Source organism: Solanum lycopersicum, chromosome 4, assembly GCF_036512215.1.
Source record: "Solanum lycopersicum chromosome 4, SLM_r2.1".
Lineage (NCBI taxonomy): Eukaryota > Viridiplantae > Streptophyta > Magnoliopsida > Solanales > Solanaceae > Solanum > Solanum lycopersicum.
This window is the reverse complement of record NC_090803.1, coordinates 4,911,185-4,932,234: the sequence shown is the minus strand read 5'-3', so window position 1 is coordinate 4,932,234 and position 21,050 is coordinate 4,911,185. Positions and strand designations below refer to the sequence as shown.

The 21,050-nt window shown below is 33.9% G+C and overlaps 1 protein-coding gene across 1 annotated transcript; it reads right to left on the bottom strand.

Moving 5' to 3' along the window:
• Positions 1 to 10,882: 10,882 nt before the first annotated feature.
• LOC101266929 (putative late blight resistance protein homolog R1A-10) lies at positions 10,883 to 16,943 on the bottom strand. The gene is made up of 2 exons (XM_026030611.2): positions 14,215 to 16,943; positions 10,883 to 12,160 (listed from the first exon to the last, which is right to left on the bottom strand). The coding sequence occupies exons 1-2, from the start codon at positions 16,847 to 16,849 to the stop codon at positions 12,108 to 12,110; spliced, it is 2,688 nt and encodes an 895-aa protein (XP_025886396.2). The 5' UTR covers positions 16,850 to 16,943; the 3' UTR covers positions 10,883 to 12,107.
• Positions 16,944 to 21,050: the final 4,107 nt, after the last annotated feature.

Sequence of the window (21,050 nt, the reverse complement as noted above, 5' to 3'; positions counted from 1 at the left end):
AAATACTTTAAAATACAAAATTTACTAATAATTAGATAGGTTGGGTTGTGACTCGATTTTTATCTCATTTCAGCCCAAATCATACAAACGAGACAAATGACCTGCTCATTTATTAATGTAAAGATATGATACTTGGACCTAATTTAACCTCAAAAACATTCAGCCCAAACAACATATAATTAGCTGGACAAATGATCTGCTCATTTATTAACTCAACTTGCTTTGACATTTTTAAATTCCGTTCAACCTGCACATTTTGATACCCTAGTAATACTCTTTAATTATAATTTCCAACACCATGTTACTGTTTATGAATAAATTATTTGCTTACTGAAAAAAAACTAAGTCAATGCTAGTTGTGTGTATGAAATCAGATCTGGACAACTATGCCTGTAGGTATATAATAATGAATTTCCAATCCCTTTAAAGCACCAATTATTTTTTATTTGTTCTGATTGAATAAAACTAGCATCTTTACAGTTGTCAATTAATAGATCAGCAAATTTAAGAAAACATTAATCAAATGAACAATACTAATTGGTGCTTTTTTAATCAAGCAAAAAATAATAAATTTAAGACATAATATATAAACATGATGCATAAACTTGGCCTCAGGCTCTTAGCTATAAGTAAATACTCCAACTCTGGGAATGCACATTTAAGCACCTTACTTGGTCTAAACTCTCAACTGACAACAAAATACTTTTAACTCGTTCCTATTATGTTTCATGGACATCTTACGCTGACGTGAAACATATTTTTTCCAATTGTTTAAATGATCATTTTGGATTTCATAGACTACTATGTTTCGTGAACATCTTATGATAGATAGCCTGATCTGTTCTGATAGATCGAAAGAGATAGAGAGGGAATCTCTCAAGAATAGGGGGAAATCTCCTATTTTTATGCTGACATGAAACATATCAATGGGCATATTTAATTGCCTCTTTGAGTGAAGAAGAAAAGTGTAATTCATCGCTCTACGCATACCATTATTTCAAAAAATAGATAAATGAAGTTGCATCTTCGCCTAATTTGGTTTGACTCTTTACTTTTGGTATCACACTTATGTCAACACGACATAGATGTGAGCGTGGTGTGGAATCCGTACTGGATTTGATCAATCCATTTTTGAATACATTAACTAAAAATGACAGAGAAATTAAAAGACACAAAAGATGATTTCTATAATAAAAACAAAAGCTAAGGTGAAACTGAAGAAAATGAAATAAACTTGTATATATAAATTTCTATGTAAACCCTTTTCCTTTTGTATCTCTCAAGGATTTTTCTCTTGATCAATATTTTTCCTTGAAATACCTTGTATAATGTCTCATAAAAATTGTTTTTAGCCGTATCCCAACACATGTATCCTTATCTTGATCTGTACCCTCCAAATCTTAAAATTTAAACCATTAAAGATTCAATCTCAAGATCCACATCCGTATTGAGCACCCGCCACCTATATTAACCTTAAAAGCAGTCACAATTTCGATTAAGTAACTAAAATAAATAAGGATAGTCTTACAATTTGCAAAATTGTGCCTAAATTAGAACTTTGCGTGTAATGTATCATTCTTGTGGTCTGTCCAAAAAAAAAAAGACTAACATTTAATCTTTTTTTCTCTTCATATCTCGATATCCTATAATTGAGATGAAATTAAATGGAGTATCATGGTCAACTAATGTTCACATAGTCGAGTTTTATCTTATTTGGGATTGAAGTGTAATAATTTATTGTTAGTTTATGTTTTTTCAGTATATCATATCAACGCCTCTGTTTTGGTGTTGGATTTAACTCCTCTTCCCTCCCTTTATAGCCTTTTTATGTACAATAGCTCGCAAATCATATCAGAGATGTAAATCATTCTAGGGATGCAAGTCTAATGCAACAAACTCGATCAAGAAAGTTTTGGCAAGGGAAATCGATTTGCTGTCATCCTCCATGACATATCACCTGTTGCACCAACTCAGTCACCCTAACGGGTTAGCCGTTTATTACTTGTTACTCTTATCTCATCTTCAGAGTCGTAATATCGTATTGAATTATGCTTTTTATAATAGGGAAAAGGGTCAAATATGCCCCTAAACTATTTGAAAAGGTTTAGATATACCCTCCGTTTAAAGTTTGGTTCATTTATACCTTCGCCGTCCAACTTTTGGTCTACATATGCCCTTTTGGGCGTTAGTTGGCCAACTCGGAATATCCAACTCATTTTACTTTTATTTAAATGCCAAATGGATTTTTCACGTCATTTTTATGTATTATTACTTGACATTTATATTCAAGGGAAAAGTGTCAAATATGCCCCTAAACTATTTGAAAGATCTAGATATACCCCGTTTAAAGTTTGATCCATTTATACCCTCGCGTTCAACTTTTGGTCTACATATGCCCTTATGGGTGTTAGTTGGTCAATTCGAAATATCCAACTCATTTTACTTTTCTTTAAATGCCAAATGAGATTTTACATCATTTATATATATTATCACTTGACATTTATATTAAAAGAGAAAGGGGTCACTTATGTCCTAACTATCCGACCCAATTTTAAAACACATATACGACCGTCTTTTAAATGGTTCAATTATGCCCCTAATCCGACTCATATATGTGTGAATTATTTTGTTATTTACATCATCATCGCCTGCTGCAGCTTGCAGTTGTGTCTGTAACGTTGTTGCGGTGAATTCCTGTGCTCTAGCCCTTGCCTGCCAGGTTTGCGCCTCCAGCTCTGCGTTGTGGCAAAACGCTTTACAAACCTCAACTTCCTTTTCCTTTAGTTGTCGTGCCATTGATTCCTCGGCGGTTCCAATCAGAGCACGATAGTATTCGCCATTAAATGGTTCAATTATGCCCTAATCCGACCCATATAGGGTATTTAAAAAAAGGGTCGGGTTGTATAGATTATTTAAAAGACGGGTCGTCTATATGTTTTAAAATTAGGTCGGATAGTTAGGGGCATAAAAGACCCCTTTGTCTTTTAATATAAATATCAAGTAATAATATAAAAAAATGATGTGGAAAATCCATTTGGCATTTGAAGAAAAGTAAAATGAGTTGGATATTTCGAATTGACCAACTAACACCCATAAGGGCATAGACCAAAAGTTTGGACGCGAGGGTATATATTGATCAAACTTTAAACGGGGGTATATCTAGACCTTTCGAATAGTTTAAGGGCATATTTGACCCTTTTCCCTTGAATATAAATGTCAAGTGATAATACATAAAATGACGTGGAAAATCCATTTGGCATTTAAATAAAAGTAAAATGAGTTGGATATTCCGAGTTGGCCAGCTAACGCCCAAAAGGGCATATGTAGACCAAAAGTTGGACGGTGAGGGTATAAATGGACCAAACTTTAAATGGAGGATATATCTAAACCTTTTCAAATAGTTTAGGGGCATATTTGACCCTTCTCCCTTTATAATATGATGTTATTTAGTAATTCATTTGTTTGCTTGTTTCTTCTAACATTGAGGTCAAATTATTTAAAATAAAAATTCTGCATACGTCACTGATAAATCATGTTTAACTAAAACTATATGTCTAACTAATTTAACTAACTTGAGAATTTAGTTCAAATAATTTTATATGTTTAATGTTAGGAATGTTTGTTAAATTCCTATGTTTAGGTATTGGTCACTAACCTATCTAATGGGTTACTACTAATTAGGAATTTGGATCATCTCCTTGTTTCTAACCTATTTAACTTTAATATAAATAACAATATTTGACTCGGCAAAAAAGGAAGAAAAAAAGACTTTGAAATATATAATAATTTAAAGAAGATATAGATATTCATGTGGCAAATTATCATCATATTAAGAACAAGATAAGAAATATAAAACTAATTTTTTTCTATATATAAAAACCAATTATTCTTTCTATAACGATAAGATATAAGTGAGTCACTTCGAGTACTATATATCAACTCTAAATCTAAGTTAAGAGTTATATATATTACCACCTTTCCCCTATAAGTTATGTTCGTCTGATTTATATAATACATAAATTCGAATTTAGTCGAACTCTAATATAGATATCATAAAGATAAAAAAAAATATACATACAAAGACATTGTGATACAACGACTCTTATTATAATATAAGGTGAATAGAAATATATAGAGTGTTTAAACAAATCAACAATAAAATAGAATAAAATTAAAAAATTGACTCGTTCATAAATCTTAGGTCCAGCTTCTCTAACGAACACATTCTAATTGGCATAATTAATATTTTATAGTAAAAAGAAACACTAAAAAAATATCTAATTTTGTATTTATGCATAAGTCAAAGTGCTGACATTTTTTTTTCTGAATAAAGTTAGCTTCATTTTTGCAAACTAACATCCACCAACCATGAAATTTCTTTATTTTGTAAATGCATTTAATCACATTTTTAATGTCCACACCACACTGGGACTTGCAAAGTGGTTTTAAAAAACGAGTAATGATAAAATTCGACCCGTTAATTATGGGTCGAATAAAAAATAAACGATTAAAATATTTTATCCATTTATATATAATTTATTTTCAATCGATTCATATTTGACCGGATGAGCGTGCTTGTCACTCCTACATCACATCTTATTGAGTATTTTCGTAGAGTGATGTATAAGAAATGCATTACAACATGTCAATGTTCAATATTTTAATAATACGTATGTAAAATTTTGAATTAATAGTCAAATTAAATCTTCGTAGTGATTTTTCGTATAATAATGCATGTGTTGATTATGAGATGATTCCCGTATTATTATGCAGCTAATGAACTCTCATATTTTGAAACTCTTACTATATATATATATCAATATTGAAAGGAGTAAAGTTATCTTCATGTGATTTATAGGTTACGAGTTCGAGCCGTGAAAGCAATCACTAATACTTACGAGACTAAATTGTTTGTATCACACCTATGAGGATTGCAGTCTTTTATCAAATTATGCTAACATGAAATGTTTTATACAATAGGTTTAACTTTTTTTCCCATATTATATCAAGAGCGTCATATTCATTGAAACCACCGAATTGTTCACCGTTACATATGACATACTTTTTGAGTGTATTTTTTTTTTTGAAAAAAGTATTGAAAAGGACAACTTAATTATTAAATGTTAAAATAGTATAAGGCAGATCAACTAACTATAATGTATGCCATGTTTAATATATGTTACAAATAATTTTTTATAAAACAAAAACACCAACAACAAAAGATGCAGATAGAAAATTTTGCATCCCAACTAAAACCATACTCCTTCTCGTCCCAATTTATATATAATTTTTCCCTTTCCGGGAGTCAATTTTATGAATTTTTTATAACTAAATTCGATCAGATTAAGTCATTGTTTTAAAAATAAAATTTAGATATCAAAAACTATACGAAAAGTACTATATATTGCAGTTCTTATAATATTAATTAATACGGTCATGAAAATTATACATTTTAAAATACTGGTCAAATTAAGTTCATATAATTTGAATATCAAAAAGCGAAATATGAGAGATATTTTAGGCTCGAGGAAATGCCTTTTACTTTCATTTTTTATGGTAGTTCAAAATAGGTAGTGAAAATTATTTGTGAAGAAAATTTCAAACATTAAAAAATTAGTGGGAGAGCTTTCACTGCTAACTACTTTGAGAAAATGTACTATAAAAGCAAGTCTTAAATTTTATTTACACACATCATCACCCTTTTCACAAAAACACACATTCACACAGTGCCAATTTCACTTTGAAATCTTACAATCTTAGCCAAATTTTTTTTAATTAAAATGACACTTTTAGGATTAGGCTACATGGAAATTTTCCTAGCTTTGTTCTGTTTTCTTTTGTTTTATTGCTTTAGACATTCAAATTATCCAATAAATTTTCCAATTTTTGGCATGTTACTAGGATTACTTTACAATATACAACAAATACATGAAAGGTGCACTATGTCAATGAAGGCCTCAGGGTGCACATTTTTATTCAAAGGTCTATGGTTTGCAAATATGGACACATTAACAACAGTTGGTCCAACTAATGTTCATTATATCATGAGTGCAAATTTCAAAATTGATCTGTTCTTGGATACTTGATCAATCTCAACATGCTTGTTAGATTCATCTGAAATCACCCTAGTTGTATCAATCGATACAAATGCAACATTTGTTTCCTCCTACTCAACAACAATCATACCATGACAATCATTTTCTGCAACAGTTGCCAACACCCCCATCTCTGTGAGGGGAGTCACAAAACAACACAAGTAGGATACAACACCTACAAGGATCGACTTCAAGACAATCAACCAAATATACTTCACCAATTTACCAAAAGAAATTCACCACTATATTAACCAAGCTCAAATCAGCAACACATCAATTGAATCACAAGCAAATATGAATTATAAATACGCAAGTGACACACAAGATTTATACGTCGAAAACCCCTTCGGTATGAAGGATAAAAACCACGGGACTTGAAGGAGTCCACCCTTCTTCTTCTCTTATTATGCAAATTGAGGGTAAAAACACCCAAATCAGTCTACAAGGATGTCACAGCCCACCACCAACAACATACATAAGAGCCAACACAAAAGAGAAGAGAAATTGAGAAATATCACCAAAAAAAATGCAGGTTACGCCAGCTGCGATAACAGACGATCAAGAACTCCGATTGACGATCTGAACGGTCAAGATGTAGTGCTATGTGTTGTGAACCAGCTGTGAAAATTTCAGAACGATCCAACGGTCGGATCTCTTGCAATCTGAAATTTTGTCTCGCTGTCCAGAAAAACCAGCAACCCTTTTCTCTCTCAAACCCTCTCTCTATTTCTTTTTTTTCTCTTCCAAAACAAAAAACCCAGCCCCAACATCAGCTGCCCAAGACTTCTAGAAGAAGTCAACAAAGCCCAAAATATATGGGTCACCCATCAATGGGCTGGACCCTTAACAATCTCCCCCTCCAGCCCAGTTCGGGGAGACCAAACATAAAAGGTCATCAAGAAGACATACCTGCAAGCTTGGAACAAAGTTCAAGCTTGCTTCGAGGGACCACCTTTGTCAACATATCAACACCATTCTTGTTGGTGTGAATCTTCTTCAACTTCATTAGTTGCTCTTCAATGACAACATGCAACCAATGATATCTCACATCAATATGCTTTGTGCGAGCATGGTACATGCTGTTTTTGCTCAAGTCCATAGCACTTTGACTATCACAAAACACAACATACTCGCTTTGCTTCAAACCTAACTCTTGAAGGAAACGCTTTAACCAAAGCATTTCTTTGCTTGCTTCCACTGCTGCTATATATTCTGCCTCGGTTGTAGACAACGCTACACACTTCTGTAGCTTGGATTGCCATGAAATGGCTCCCCCTGCAAATTTGAACAAGTAACCCGAGGTAGACTTCCGGTTATCAAGATCTCCAGCCATGTCAGCATCCGTAAATCCCTCAAGAATAGGCTCACCACCTCCAAAACACAAACTCAGATTTGATGTGCCTCGCAAATATCTTAAGATCCACTTTACAGCTTCCCAATGAACCTTGCTCGGATTTGCCAAGTATCTGCTAACCAATCCAACAACATGTGCTATATCCGGTCTTGTACACACCATGGCATACATCAATGAACCAACAGCAGAGGAGTAAGAAATATGAGACATACTTTCCTTTTCTTTCTCGGTTGTAGGATAACAACGCTTGCTCAACTTGAAATGGGCTGCAAGTGGTGTATTAACTTGCTTGGCATTCTTCATATTGAACCTTTCAAGCACCCGTTCAATATACTTTTCTTGTGACAACCAAAGCTTACCAGCTTTTCTATCACGAGCAATTTCCATACCAAGAATTTTCTTCGCAGGACCCAAATCTTTCATATCAAAGGACTTTGACAAATCCTCTTTTAACCTGCAAATCATCTCAACATCTTGTCCCACAATCAACATATCATCAACATACAAGCAAAGGACAATGAAGTTACCTTTAGAGAATTTTCTAAAATACACACAAGGATCTGCAGTAGTCCGCTTGTACTCATTACTACTCATGAAGGAATCAAACTTGTGATACCATTGCCTTGGTGCTTGCTTGAGTCCATAGAGACTCTTTTTCAACTTGCAAACAAAATTCTCTTTTCCCTTAACTTCAAATCCTTCCGGCTGCTCCATGTAAATCTCCTCATGCAAATCACCATGTAAGAAAGCAGTTTTAACATCAAGTTGTTCAAGTTCAAGATTCAAACAGGCAGCTAGTCCCAAAATCATACGAATGGAAGTCATCTTCACCACCGGTGCAAAAATCTCATCGAAGTCGATGCCTTTTTTCTGATGGCATCCCTTCACCACTAATCTTGCCTTCCGCTTCACTAGCTTGTTGTCAACTTTCTTGTTCTTAAACAACCACCTGTTCTTCAAGACTTTCTTCCCTTTTTGAGGCTTCACCAAGTCATAGGTTTCATTCTTCTTCAAAGAATCCATCTCCTCTTGCATAGCCTTGAGCCAGTGGTCTTTGTCTGAGTGTGACAAGACCTCTTGAAGGCTTTCAGGATCCCCCTCATCAGTGATTAGGATGTATTCTGAACTTGGATAAAGTCTTGAAGGTTGACGAACTCTGGTCGATTTTCTAAGTGTTGGCTCTTCTACCTGTGGGCTGGATTTCTCCCCCTGATTGGAAGACTCTCCATGTTGAACATCTACAGCTTCATCATCAGGTTGTGGTACAACAACATCAAGTTGTACCTCTTCAATATGGTCATGTTCATGAGCAATTTCATGACCATCCTCTGGAGCATCACCTGTTAATTGATCATCAGAAGCAGAAACATGAGGCATGGGCATATCAATAACATCATGAGAGAAATTAGAATAATAAGTCTTATCAGCACCCAAGAGATGAAAACCCATCTCGTGCTCATAAAAGACAACATCTCTACTTCTCACAACTTTTTGCTTTGCTGGATCATAAAGTCTGTAACCAAACTCTTCATCACCATATCCAACAAACACACAAGGAGAAGTCTTGAAATCAAGCTTCAATCTATGTTCCTTCGGCACATGCATAAAAGCCTTGCATCCAAACACCCTCAAGTGAGAATAAGAGGGATCTTTCCCAAACCAAACTCTCTCGGGAATATCAAACTCCAAAGGAACTGATGGTGCTCTATTTATCAAATACACAGCAGTTCCAACTGTTTCACCCCAAAATGACTTAGGAAGATTGGACATTCTAAGCATGCATCTCACTTTCTCAATAATGGTTCTATTCATCCTCTCGGCAACGCCATTGTGTTGTGGGGTACTCGGTTCTGTTCTCTCATGTCGAATGCCATATCTTGAGCAATATGCTTTAAACTCATTTGAAGTGTATTCACCTCCATTATCAGTTCGAAGACGCTTCAGTTTGCAATCTGTCTCCCTTTCAACCATTGCATGAAACTTCTTGAAGATACCGAACACCTCACTTTTGTGCTTCATCATATAAACCCAAGTTCTCCGAGTAGCATCATCAATAAAAGTAACAAAGTATTTGTTACCACCAAGTGATTCCACCTCTATGGGACCACACACATCAGAGTAAACCAACTCTAACTTCACTTTCTTTCTTGTAGATGTCCTCGGAAAAGAAACTCTGTGTTGCTTTCCTGCAAAACAATGATCACAAGGGTCAAGTGAAATAGTAACATCAGCAGGAATAAGAGACTTACCGGCCAACAGCTTTATACCCTTCTCACTAACATGCCCCAATCTTCGGTGCCATAAGTTAGGAGATGTTTTCTCCTCAATAGCATTCAACTCACCACTACACACTTTCAAATGTGTCTTATACAAGGTGCAACAAAGCTTGCCACGAGCAACAGTCAAGGAACCCTTAGACAATTTCCATTTATCCTCACCAAAAGTGTGCTTGTAACCCTCTTCATCAAGTACGTTAGCAGACAATAAATTGAGGCGTAAATCTGGAATGTGGCGAACATCTCTCAACGTCAAATAGCACCCTACATTGGTTTGGATTCGAATATCTCCAATGCCAAAAATACTTGCTGAGCTCTGGTTCCCCATCTTCACACTACCAAAATCTCCAGCTCGGTAGTCAATAAAGTACTCCTTATTAGGAACACAATGATAGGAAGCTCCTGTATCAATAAGCCATTCAGTGTCAGAACTATCAACATGACAACATTCTCCAGTAGCACATATCAAAGAAACACGATCATCAGAACTAGAAGTTGTAGCAGCTGTATTCTTGTCATCACCCTCTTTATGATGGTCATTTTTCTTATTTTGCTGGTCTCTTTTCAACTTGTAGCAAAACTTTTGAATGTGGCCAGGCTTGCTACAATAGTGGCATATCGTAGGTTCTCTCCTATCCTTGGACTTTGACCTATACTTTGACTTGCCACACCCTTTGGGACCTCTACTCTTGCTTCTTCCTCTATTCTCTACCACAAGTGCCTGCGAAATATCAACACCCATCTCCTTTCTTCTAAGCTCTTCATTGAACATGCTCTCTTTGATGACATCCAATGAAAGCGGTATCTGGAGCTGAGTTGCTGATGGACACAACCAAAGTTTCCCAACTGTCTGGCAAAGAACTCAAGAGGAATAAAGCCTGCAACTCATCATCAAGGACAATTTTCATAACAGTCAACTTGTTAATAATATCTTGAAAGTCGCTAAGATGCTCAGAAACAGACTTCCCTGGCTTCAACTTGAGATTAACAAGCCTCTTAATCAACGAGGCCTTGTTATGAGCGGTCTTCCTCTCATAAAGACCCTCCAATTTTTTCCATAGCTCAAGCGGCTCAGTCTCCTGGGATACATGATTGAATATGCTAATATCAATCCACTGTCTGATTGTCCCCAAGGTCTTTCTCTTCAGCTTTTCCCATTCTTTTTCTGTCATCTTCTCTGACTTAGTGGGCTAGTCATCTTTCTTTGTTTTATCCACATCAATTGGATCAAACAAATCCTTGCAATATAACAAATCTTCCATCATCAGACGCCAAATGGAATAATTGGTTGATGTCAGTTTAACCATAGAGTTATTTCCATGCTCCATGTCTATGGTTTAACACTCAGCTCTGATACCAATTGTGAGGGGAGTCACAAAACAACACAAGTAGGATACAACACCTACAAGGATCGACTTCAAGACAATCAACCAAATATACTTCACCAATTTACCAAAAGAAATTCACCACTATATTAACCAAGCTCAAATCAGCAACACATCAATTGAATCACAAGCAAATATGAATTATAAATACGCAAGTGACACACAAGATTTATACGTCGAAAACCCCTTCGGTATGAAGGATAAAAACCACGGGACTTGAAGGAGTCCACCCTTCTTCTTCTCTTATTATGTAAATTGAGGGTAAAAACACCCAAATCAGTCTACAAGGATGTCACAGCCCACCAACAACAACATACATAAGAGCCAACACAAAAGAGAAGAGAAATTGAGAAATATCACCAAAAAAAAATGCAGGTTACGCCAGCTGCGATAACAGACGATCAAGAACTTCGATTGACGATCTGAACGGTCAAGATGTAGTGCTATGTATTGTGAACCAGCTGCGAAAGTTTCAGAACGATCCAACGGTCGGATCTCTTGCAATCTGAAATTTTGTCTCGCTGTCCAGAAAAATCAGCAACCCTTTTCTCTCTCAAACCCTCTCTCTATTTCTTTTTTTTCTCTCTTCCAAAACAAAAAACCCAGCCCCAACATCATCTGCCCAAGACCTCTAGAAGAAGTCAACAAAGCCCAAAATATATGGGTCACCCATCAATGGGCTGGACCCTTAACAATCTCTCCATATGATAGACCTTGACACTGAGAAATCTGTCTATCACATGAATCCAAAATAGTTATACAAATAGGAAATTTGTTAAAATCAATGTTGGCCTTTTAAAGCATTATGTACACCCTGACACCCATGTCATTGTGTATAACCATTCGATTATTACTTTCTTCAACCTTGTACTCAATCTTCAAAGTCTTATTATTCAAATCAACACCAATCTGTGTGGCAATAGTAGTATAAAACTCAAGAAACGTTGACTGTTCCTTAAAAACTACTCCCTCTATAGTATAATCAATGTAACTATTTCTATCGTCCCATTTTCCAGAATGTATAACCAAAATAGCCAAAGAGGCCATTATCTGTACAATTTTTAAAAAAAAATTATTTCAAATCATTCACAGAAATCATATATACAATTAATACAACACTATTATACAATCAGATTAATGAATTTTACGTTGATCTTCGTTTTAATATACAAATTCTACATCAAAAAAAGTATATAATTGTATCATATGAATTTTCTTCTTTAAATTTTTTTATATTTTTGAAATCAGTTCTCAAAAGCAAAACACTTACGTTATGGCTATATACAATTATCACCAACGATTACATGTATTCGATTACATTGATCTTCTTTATAATATACAAATACTACATCAACAAAAAGTATATAATTGTATCCTACGAAATTTCTTCTAAAAAATTATATATTTTTGAAACCAGTTTTCAAAAGAAAAACACTTACGATATGGCTATATACAAGTATCACCACAATAACGAACGCACATACATCAAAATTTGTAAATCCAATAGAACATTGTATAATTATTGCCATAATAAACATGAATTTTCATCCAATGAACAATTACCTGTATTCAATTATAAAGAAAAATAAAAAAATTGATGAACTGCTGTTTCATAAACAGCAAAAACAAGTTTATCTTGTGTTTCAATTGTTGTATACTTCTTATTTTTTTGGAAAAAAAATGAAATTGAACATTTACCTTAAATTATGGCATTATCTAAATTTATTGTTAGCATATTTAACGCTTCAGTTACAAACCACTCTTTATAAAATAAAGGAAAAAGGGTCTGATATACCCCTCAACTTTGTCATTTGGAGCTGATACACCCTCGTTATAAAAGTGGCTCATATATGCCCTTACCGTTATACAAACGGCTCACACATACTCCCACCGTTACAAAATGGCTCACATATACCCTTCATTTAACGAAACTTAAATAATTAGTTTTAAATTTATATTTATTACTTATAATTTTTTAAAATAATTATTTAGCGGTATATATGATTCTTCTATAAAAGTTCAAGGTATATTTTAATTTTTTTCATACATAAATTATTTTTTGACTTCTTTTATTATAATTATTTGAGTTTCTTATTCTTTTTTTTTCTTTCGTTCCTTAGTTTAAAGGGAAAAAAATTAAACTATCTTTTTGTGTGTATTGTAATTTAATTTCGTATTCGAAAAAAAAAAATTGGCCATCTACAATAAGTTTTACAAGAATATTAGTGAAACATAAATAAATTTGATTATCAAAATAATAATTATAAATTAGTCATTGAAACAAAAAAAAGTCAAAAAAAATATGTTTGACGATGATTAAATTTACTCATATGGATTATATTTTTTAGAAAAAAATAATAAAAAATTAGATTGAAAATTATTATTTTTTCATTCCCGTTAGAGGAAAAGGGTATATGTGAGCCATTTGTTTACAAGTAGGGGTATATATGAGCCACTTTCATAACAAAGGGTATATCAGCTCTAAATGACAAAGTTGAGGGGTATATCAGACCTTTTTCCCTAAAATAAAATTGTATAAATAAAAAACAAAAGAAACCTTATATACAAAATTAAAGATACCTAAAATAACTAAACTATACTCATAGCATGTAATTAGGTAAACTATACCCATATAATGTTATTTAATCAATTAAGTTTGTCATATATCTAGGGGCGACCCACATGGTGTCTGCCGGGTGCTCGGTCACCCATTAACTTCGTTACGAAATATATATATCTATGTAGAAATCGATAGATATTTGTATAAAATTAACATAGAGCACTCAATAAATAAATCATATAATTGGCCCAATGGTTATAGGATGGATACTTATGACTCTTTTAACCTTGTTGTACCAAGGTTCGAATCTCATTGTTAACACATATTTTTTATAGTTTCACTTCAGAACACCCACAACCTTAAAATCCTAGATCCGCCACTACATATATCCGAACATAAAAATGAAAAATTTTACTTCTCAAAATATAAACTAAAAGATTGATCTGCATTTGGAAGATAGCATTAGTTGATCCCGTGAAATAAGCTTCATCTTCATTTCAAGGAAGTAAGATTTAAATAAAGATGAGCGAACTGAAGAACTTACCGCGAATGTTATGGATGTAAATCTTAAGGAAATAATTCCCCATGTCCTCTTGTTCTTGTACAATCTCTCTTGCAGAATTCTCAGCTGTAGTGCTGCAATCGTATAACTCAATTGATTCCAAACTACAAATTTCCCCAAAATCTGCTGGAATTCCTTGCAGGTCACCACAATTTTTCAGAACAAGGCGTTTTAGCTTTGGAAAGTTATCACTGGTAGCTTCCCAATACCTAAGATCTGAGTCACTCAGTAACAACAACTTCAAACTTCTGAACTTGTGTTCATCACTCAATCTCCATTCATCAATCAAGGTTTGACAATTTTTAAGTTTGAGCTCTTCAAGATTTGGCAACATCATAACAGTCGAAGATACATCTGTCCATAAAAAATCACTACACCGTGTTAAAGACAACCTCCTAAGTGATGTTGGAAAATGAAATCTCTTGAAGGAATATCGATAAAAAATTGAACCATAAAACTTGAATGCTTCGAGTTTTGTCAATCTGGACATATCCAATTGGAGCTGATCGAGATTACTTTTTCGGAAATAAGGTAAGTGAAAGATCAATCTCTTTATATTGGGAATGCCAGAAAAGACTTCGTCTGTCAAATGACCAGAAAATTCCTGTAGATTTGGCATCCCTGTCACAAGACTTTGTGTTCCAGGACTTGGTAAATAAGTGGGACGATCCAGACGTATATACCTCAAGTTCTTCATCATCCATATCTTCACAGGTAAAGTCATATCTAAAGGAAAAGTACCACTCAAAATTAGAGTTTGCAAATTCTGAAGCTCTGAAATTGATTCAGGAATATTGCCATTAAATCTAACTTGGAGATATCTCAGATGAAACAACTTTGTAATCACAAGCGGAAATGATTCGAAATAAAGATATTTATTGTTCATGGACAACACCCTGAGAAGGTTGAAATGAGAGAAAAATTCATATATTATAGGATCATGATGATAGATGGGTAATCTCCTGTGAAGCTTAATACGGGGTAAATTAGGTAGATCCAATCGAGAAAATAAGTAGATAGATCTAGAAGCAGGAGGTAATAGCTTATAACAATCATCAACGGAATAATATTCAGTTTGAAAACTGAAGCGGCGAACATTATGCATTTGTGTTGGAAGAGTAGGGTAAGTTCTCTCAACATGCATATGCTTTGTCATTTCAGCTTCTGTCAAACAGAACTCACGCAGTAGATCATGTATTCCACACGCTTTTATATCACCATTGAATCTCCTTTCTCTAGCCTGTATCAAGTTCCTACTAATAAGATCCTCCAAATAATCTATTGCCACTTCCTCCAAACTTTTACCATTTTCGGAAGTCCTTATGAAACCTTCTGCAATCCATAATTGGATCAATATCCGAGTCTCAACCTGAAAATCCTCTGGGAAACTACTCATAGATAGAAAGCAAGGTTTGAGGTGATTAGGCAAGTGGTGATAACTCAAACCGAGCACTGCTAAGCATTCATCTGGATGACTAGCAATGATTTCACTTAAGGTTCGGGCAACATCCTTCCAACCTTCTAATGTCCTGGCCACTTTACAGAGATGTCCTGCAATCACTGAAATTGTTAAGGGTAGTCCTTGGCATTTTTCTACTATTTCCTTTCCAATTTCTTCCAATTCGGGAGGATGATCATGTTTTGGTCCAAACACCTTATCACAAACTAACTTCCAACCATTTTCTCCACTCAAAAGGCTCATCTCATGAGGGCTACAAGTATTTGCATACATTGCTACCTCATTTTCCCTAGTAGTCAATAAGATTCGACTCCCATTGTTGTAATTAGGAAATATTCCTCTTACACTATCCCAAACATTTTCAGTCCAAATATCATCAACAACAACAAGGTATCTTGGACCCTTTAGGTTCTTTTGCACCAGGTCAGCTAACTCACTGTCATCCATCTTATCATAGTCTTTTGCGTTCACAATAGCTGTTTTCTTTGAAATGCAATGTAAAGCTTCTAACAATACATTTCTACATTGAAATTCTTGAGATATAGTAACCCAAGCAAGAATGTCAAAGTGATACCTGATTGTGAGATGATGATAAGCTTTTCTAGCAAGTGTTGTTTTGCCAATGCCACCCATGCCTGATATTGTGACAATGTCTAGATCCGATGGTGGTCCTATCAGTCTTTTAATTATGATCTCCAAGTCATCATCAATTCCCCGCACGATATCATCTTCCAACTTATCTGACAGCAATGCGTAACTTTTAGAAGAAGGGCCAATCATGGAATCCCCAAATAATTCAAGAATTTGATCAGCATCATGAGAAACAATCTCCATCACTTGTTTCTTTATTGTTTCCATTTTTTCAAAAACTGGTAGCAAATCCCGGTGTTGTAAAATTCCAAAAGTCCAGCTTGTCCCTTCGATGATTTGATGAGTTTTCAGCTCAACAACGTCTTCTGCCTCACTAGCAGCATCTCTGATTTTTTCCTCCAAAGATTTTATTTTTCCAGGTTCAAATTCATCAAGAACTTTTTCGAAATATTCAGCAATAGCACGAAGAGAATCGAGTACTTCAGCAGTGTGATCATGAAAGAGTTCATGAATATTTCGTTCGTCAAGAGTTCGAAGAAGAGAAATTACAGCACTATAAGCTGCCATCAAGTGTGCAAGATTAAATCAAAATATTGAAGTGAGAAGTTTAAAGATGAACAAGCTATGTTTGCAAGGAAAGAAAAAAATTTTGGTGCTAAGAAAATACTTTAAAATACAAAATTTACTAATAATTAGATAGGTTGGGTTGTGACTCGATTTTTATCTCATTTCAGCCCAAATCATACAAACGAGACAAATGACCTGCTCATTTATTAATGTAAAGATATGATACTTGGACCTAATTTAACCTCAAAAACATTCAGCCCAAACAACATATAATTAGCTGGACAAATGATCTGCTCATTTATTAACTCAACTTGCTTTGACATTTTTAAATTCCGTTCAACCTGCACATTTTGATACCCTAGTAATACTCTTTAATTATAATTTCCAACACCATGTTACTGTTTATGAATAAATTATTTGCTTACTGAAAAAAAACTAAGTCAATGCTAGTTGTGTGTATGAAATCAGATCTGGACAACTATGCCTGTAGGTATATAATAATGAATTTCCAATCCCTTTAAAGCACCAATTATTTTTTATTTGTTCTGATTGAATAAAACTAGCATCTTTACAGTTGTCAATTAATAGATCAGCAAATTTAAGAAAACATTAATCAAATGAACAATACTAATTGGTGCTTTTTTAATCAAGCAAAAAATAATAAATTTAAGACATAATATATAAACATGATGCATAAACTTGGCCTCAGGCTCTTAGCTATAAGTAAATACTCCAACTCTGGGAATGCACATTTAAGCACCTTACTTGGTCTAAACTCTCAACTGACAACAAAATACTTTTAACTCGTTCCTATTATGTTTCATGGACATCTTACGCTGACGTGAAACATATTTTTTCCAATTGTTTAAATGATCATTTTGGATTTCATAGACTACTATGTTTCGTGAACATCTTATGATAGATAGCCTGATCTGTTCTGATAGATCGAAAGAGATAGAGAGGGAATCTCTCAAGAATAGGGGGAAATCTCCTATTTTTATGCTGACATGAAACATATCAATGGGCATATTTAATTGCCTCTTTGAGTGAAGAAGAAAAGTGTAATTCATCGCTCTACGCATACCATTATTTCAAAAAATAGATAAATGAAGTTGCATCTTCGCCTAATTTGGTTTGACTCTTTACTTTTGGTATCACACTTATGTCAACACGACATAGATGTGAGCGTGGTGTGGAATCCGTACTGGATTTGATCAATCCATTTTTGAATACATTAACTAAAAATGACAGAGAAATTAAAAGACACAAAAGATGATTTCTATAATAAAAACAAAAGCTAAGGTGAAACTGAAGAAAATGAAATAAACTTGTATATATAAATTTCTATGTAAACCCTTTTCCTTTTGTATCTCTCAAGGATTTTTCTCTTGATCAATATTTTTCCTTGAAATACCTTGTATAATGTCTCATAAAAATTGTTTTTAGCCGTATCCCAACACATGTATCCTTATCTTGATCTGTACCCTCCAAATCTTAAAATTTAAACCATTAAAGATTCAATCTCAAGATCCACATCCGTATTGAGCACCCGCCACCTATATTAACCTTAAAAGCAGTCACAATTTCGATTAAGTAACTAAAATAAATAAGGATAGTCTTACAATTTGCAAAATTGTGCCTAAATTAGAACTTTGCGTGTAATGTATCATTCTTGTGGTCTGTCCAAAAAAAAAAAGACTAACATTTAATCTTTTTTTCTCTTCATATCTCGATATCCTATAATTGAGATGAAATTAAATGGAGTATCATGGTCAACTAATGTTCACATAGTCGAGTTTTATCTTATTTGGGATTGAAGTGTAATAATTTATTGTTAGTTTATGTTTTTTCAGTATATCATATCAACGCCTCTGTTTTGGTGTTGGATTTAACTCCTCTTCCCTCCCTTTATAGCCTTTTTATGTACAATAGCTCGCAAATCATATCAGAGATGTAAATCATTCTAGGGATGCAAGTCTAATGCAACAAACTCGATCAAGAAAGTTTTGGCAAGGGAAATCGATTTGCTGTCATCCTCCATGACATATCACCTGTTGCACCAACTCAGTCACCCTAACGGGTTAGCCGTTTATTACTTGTTACTCTTATCTCATCTTCAGAGTCGTAATATCGTATTGAATTATGCTTTTTATAATAGGGAAAAGGGTCAAATATGCCCCTAAACTATTTGAAAAGGTTTAGATATACCCTCCGTTTAAAGTTTGGTTCATTTATACCTTCGCCGTCCAACTTTTGGTCTACATATGCCCTTTTGGGCGTTAGTTGGCCAACTCGGAATATCCAACTCATTTTACTTTTATTTAAATGCCAAATGGATTTTTCACGTCATTTTTATGTATTATTACTTGACATTTATATTCAAGGGAAAAGTGTCAAATATGCCCCTAAACTATTTGAAAGATCTAGATATACCCCGTTTAAAGTTTGATCCATTTATACCCTCGCGTTCAACTTTTGGTCTACATATGCCCTTATGGGTGTTAGTTGGTCAATTCGAAATATCCAACTCATTTTACTTTTCTTTAAATGCCAAATGAGATTTTACATCATTTATATATATTATCACTTGACATTTATATTAAAAGAGAAAGGGGTCACTTATGTCCTAACTATCCGACCCAATTTTAAAACACATATACGACCGTCTTTTAAATGGTTCAATTATGCCCCTAATCCGACTCATATATGTGTGAATTATTTTGTTATTTACATCATCATCGCCTGCTGCAGCTTGCAGTTGTGTCTGTAACGTTGTTGCGGTGAATTCCTGTGCTCTAGCCCTTGCCTGCCAGGTTTGCGCCTCCAGCTCTGCGTTGTGGCAAAACGCTTTACAAACCTCAACTTCCTTTTCCTTTAGTTGTCGTGCCATTGATTCCTCGGCGGTTCCAATCAGAGCACGATAGTGTTCGCCATTAAATGGTTCAATTATGCCCTAATCCGACCCATATAGGGTATTTAAAAAAAGGGTCGGGTTGTATAGATTATTTAAAAGACGGGTCGTCTATATGTTTTAAAATTAGGTCGGATAGTTAGGGGCATAAAAGACCCCTTTGTCTTTTAATATAAATATCAAGTAATAATATAAAAAAATGATGTGGAAAATCCATTTGGCATTTGAAGAAAAGTAAAATGAGTTGGATATTTCGAATTGACCAACTAACACCCATAAGGGCATAGACCAAAAGTTTGGACGCGAGGGTATATATTGATCAAACTTTAAACGGGGGTATATCTAGACCTTTCGAATAGTTTAAGGGCATATTTGACCCTTTTCCCTTGAATATAAATGTCAAGTGATAATACATAAAATGACGTGGAAAATCCATTTGGCATTTAAATAAAAGTAAAATGAGTTGGATATTCCGAGTTGGCCAGCTAACGCCCAAAAGGGCATATGTAGACCAAAAGTTGGACGGTGAGGGTATAAATGGACCAAACTTTAAATGGAGGATATATCTAAACCTTTTCAAATAGTTTAGGGGCATATTTGACCCTTCTCCCTTTATAATATGATGTTATTTAGTAATTCATTTGTTTGCTTGTTTCTTCTAACATTGAGGTCAAATTATTTAAAATAAAAATTCTGCATACGTCACTGATAAATCATGTTTAACTAAAACTATATGTCTAACTAATTTAACTAACTTGAGAATTTAGTTCAAATAATTTTATATGTTTAATGTTAGGAATGTTTGTTAAATTCCTATGTTTAGGTATTGGTCACTAACCTATCTAATGGGTTACTACTAATTAGGAATTTGGATCATCTCCTTGTTTCTAACCTATTTAACTTTAATATAAATAACAATATTTGACTCGGCAAAAAAGGAAGAAAAAAAGACTTTGAAATATATAATAATTTAAAGAAGATATAGATATTCATGTGGCAAATTATCATCATATTAAGAACAAGATAAGAAATATAAAACTAATTTTTTTCTATATATAAAAACCAATTATTCTTTCTATAACGATAAGATATAAGTGAGTCACTTCGAGTACTATATATCAACTCTAAATCTAAGTTAAGAGTTATATATATTACCACCTTTCCCCTATAAGTTATGTTCGTCTGATTTATATAATACATAAATTCGAATTTAGTCGAACTCTAATATAGATATCATAAAGATAAAAAAAAATATACATACAAAGACATTGTGATACAACGACTCTTATT

Coding starts and splice junctions, on each gene's coding strand:
- LOC101266929 (XM_026030611.2), bottom strand. CDS start 16,849: ATGGCAGCTTATAGTGCTGTAATTTCTCTTCTTCGAACTCTTGACGAA. Junction 12,161..14,214: donor TTACATCCATAACATTCGCG/GTAAGTTCTTCA, acceptor AAAATTGTACAG/ATAATGGCCTCTTTGGCTAT.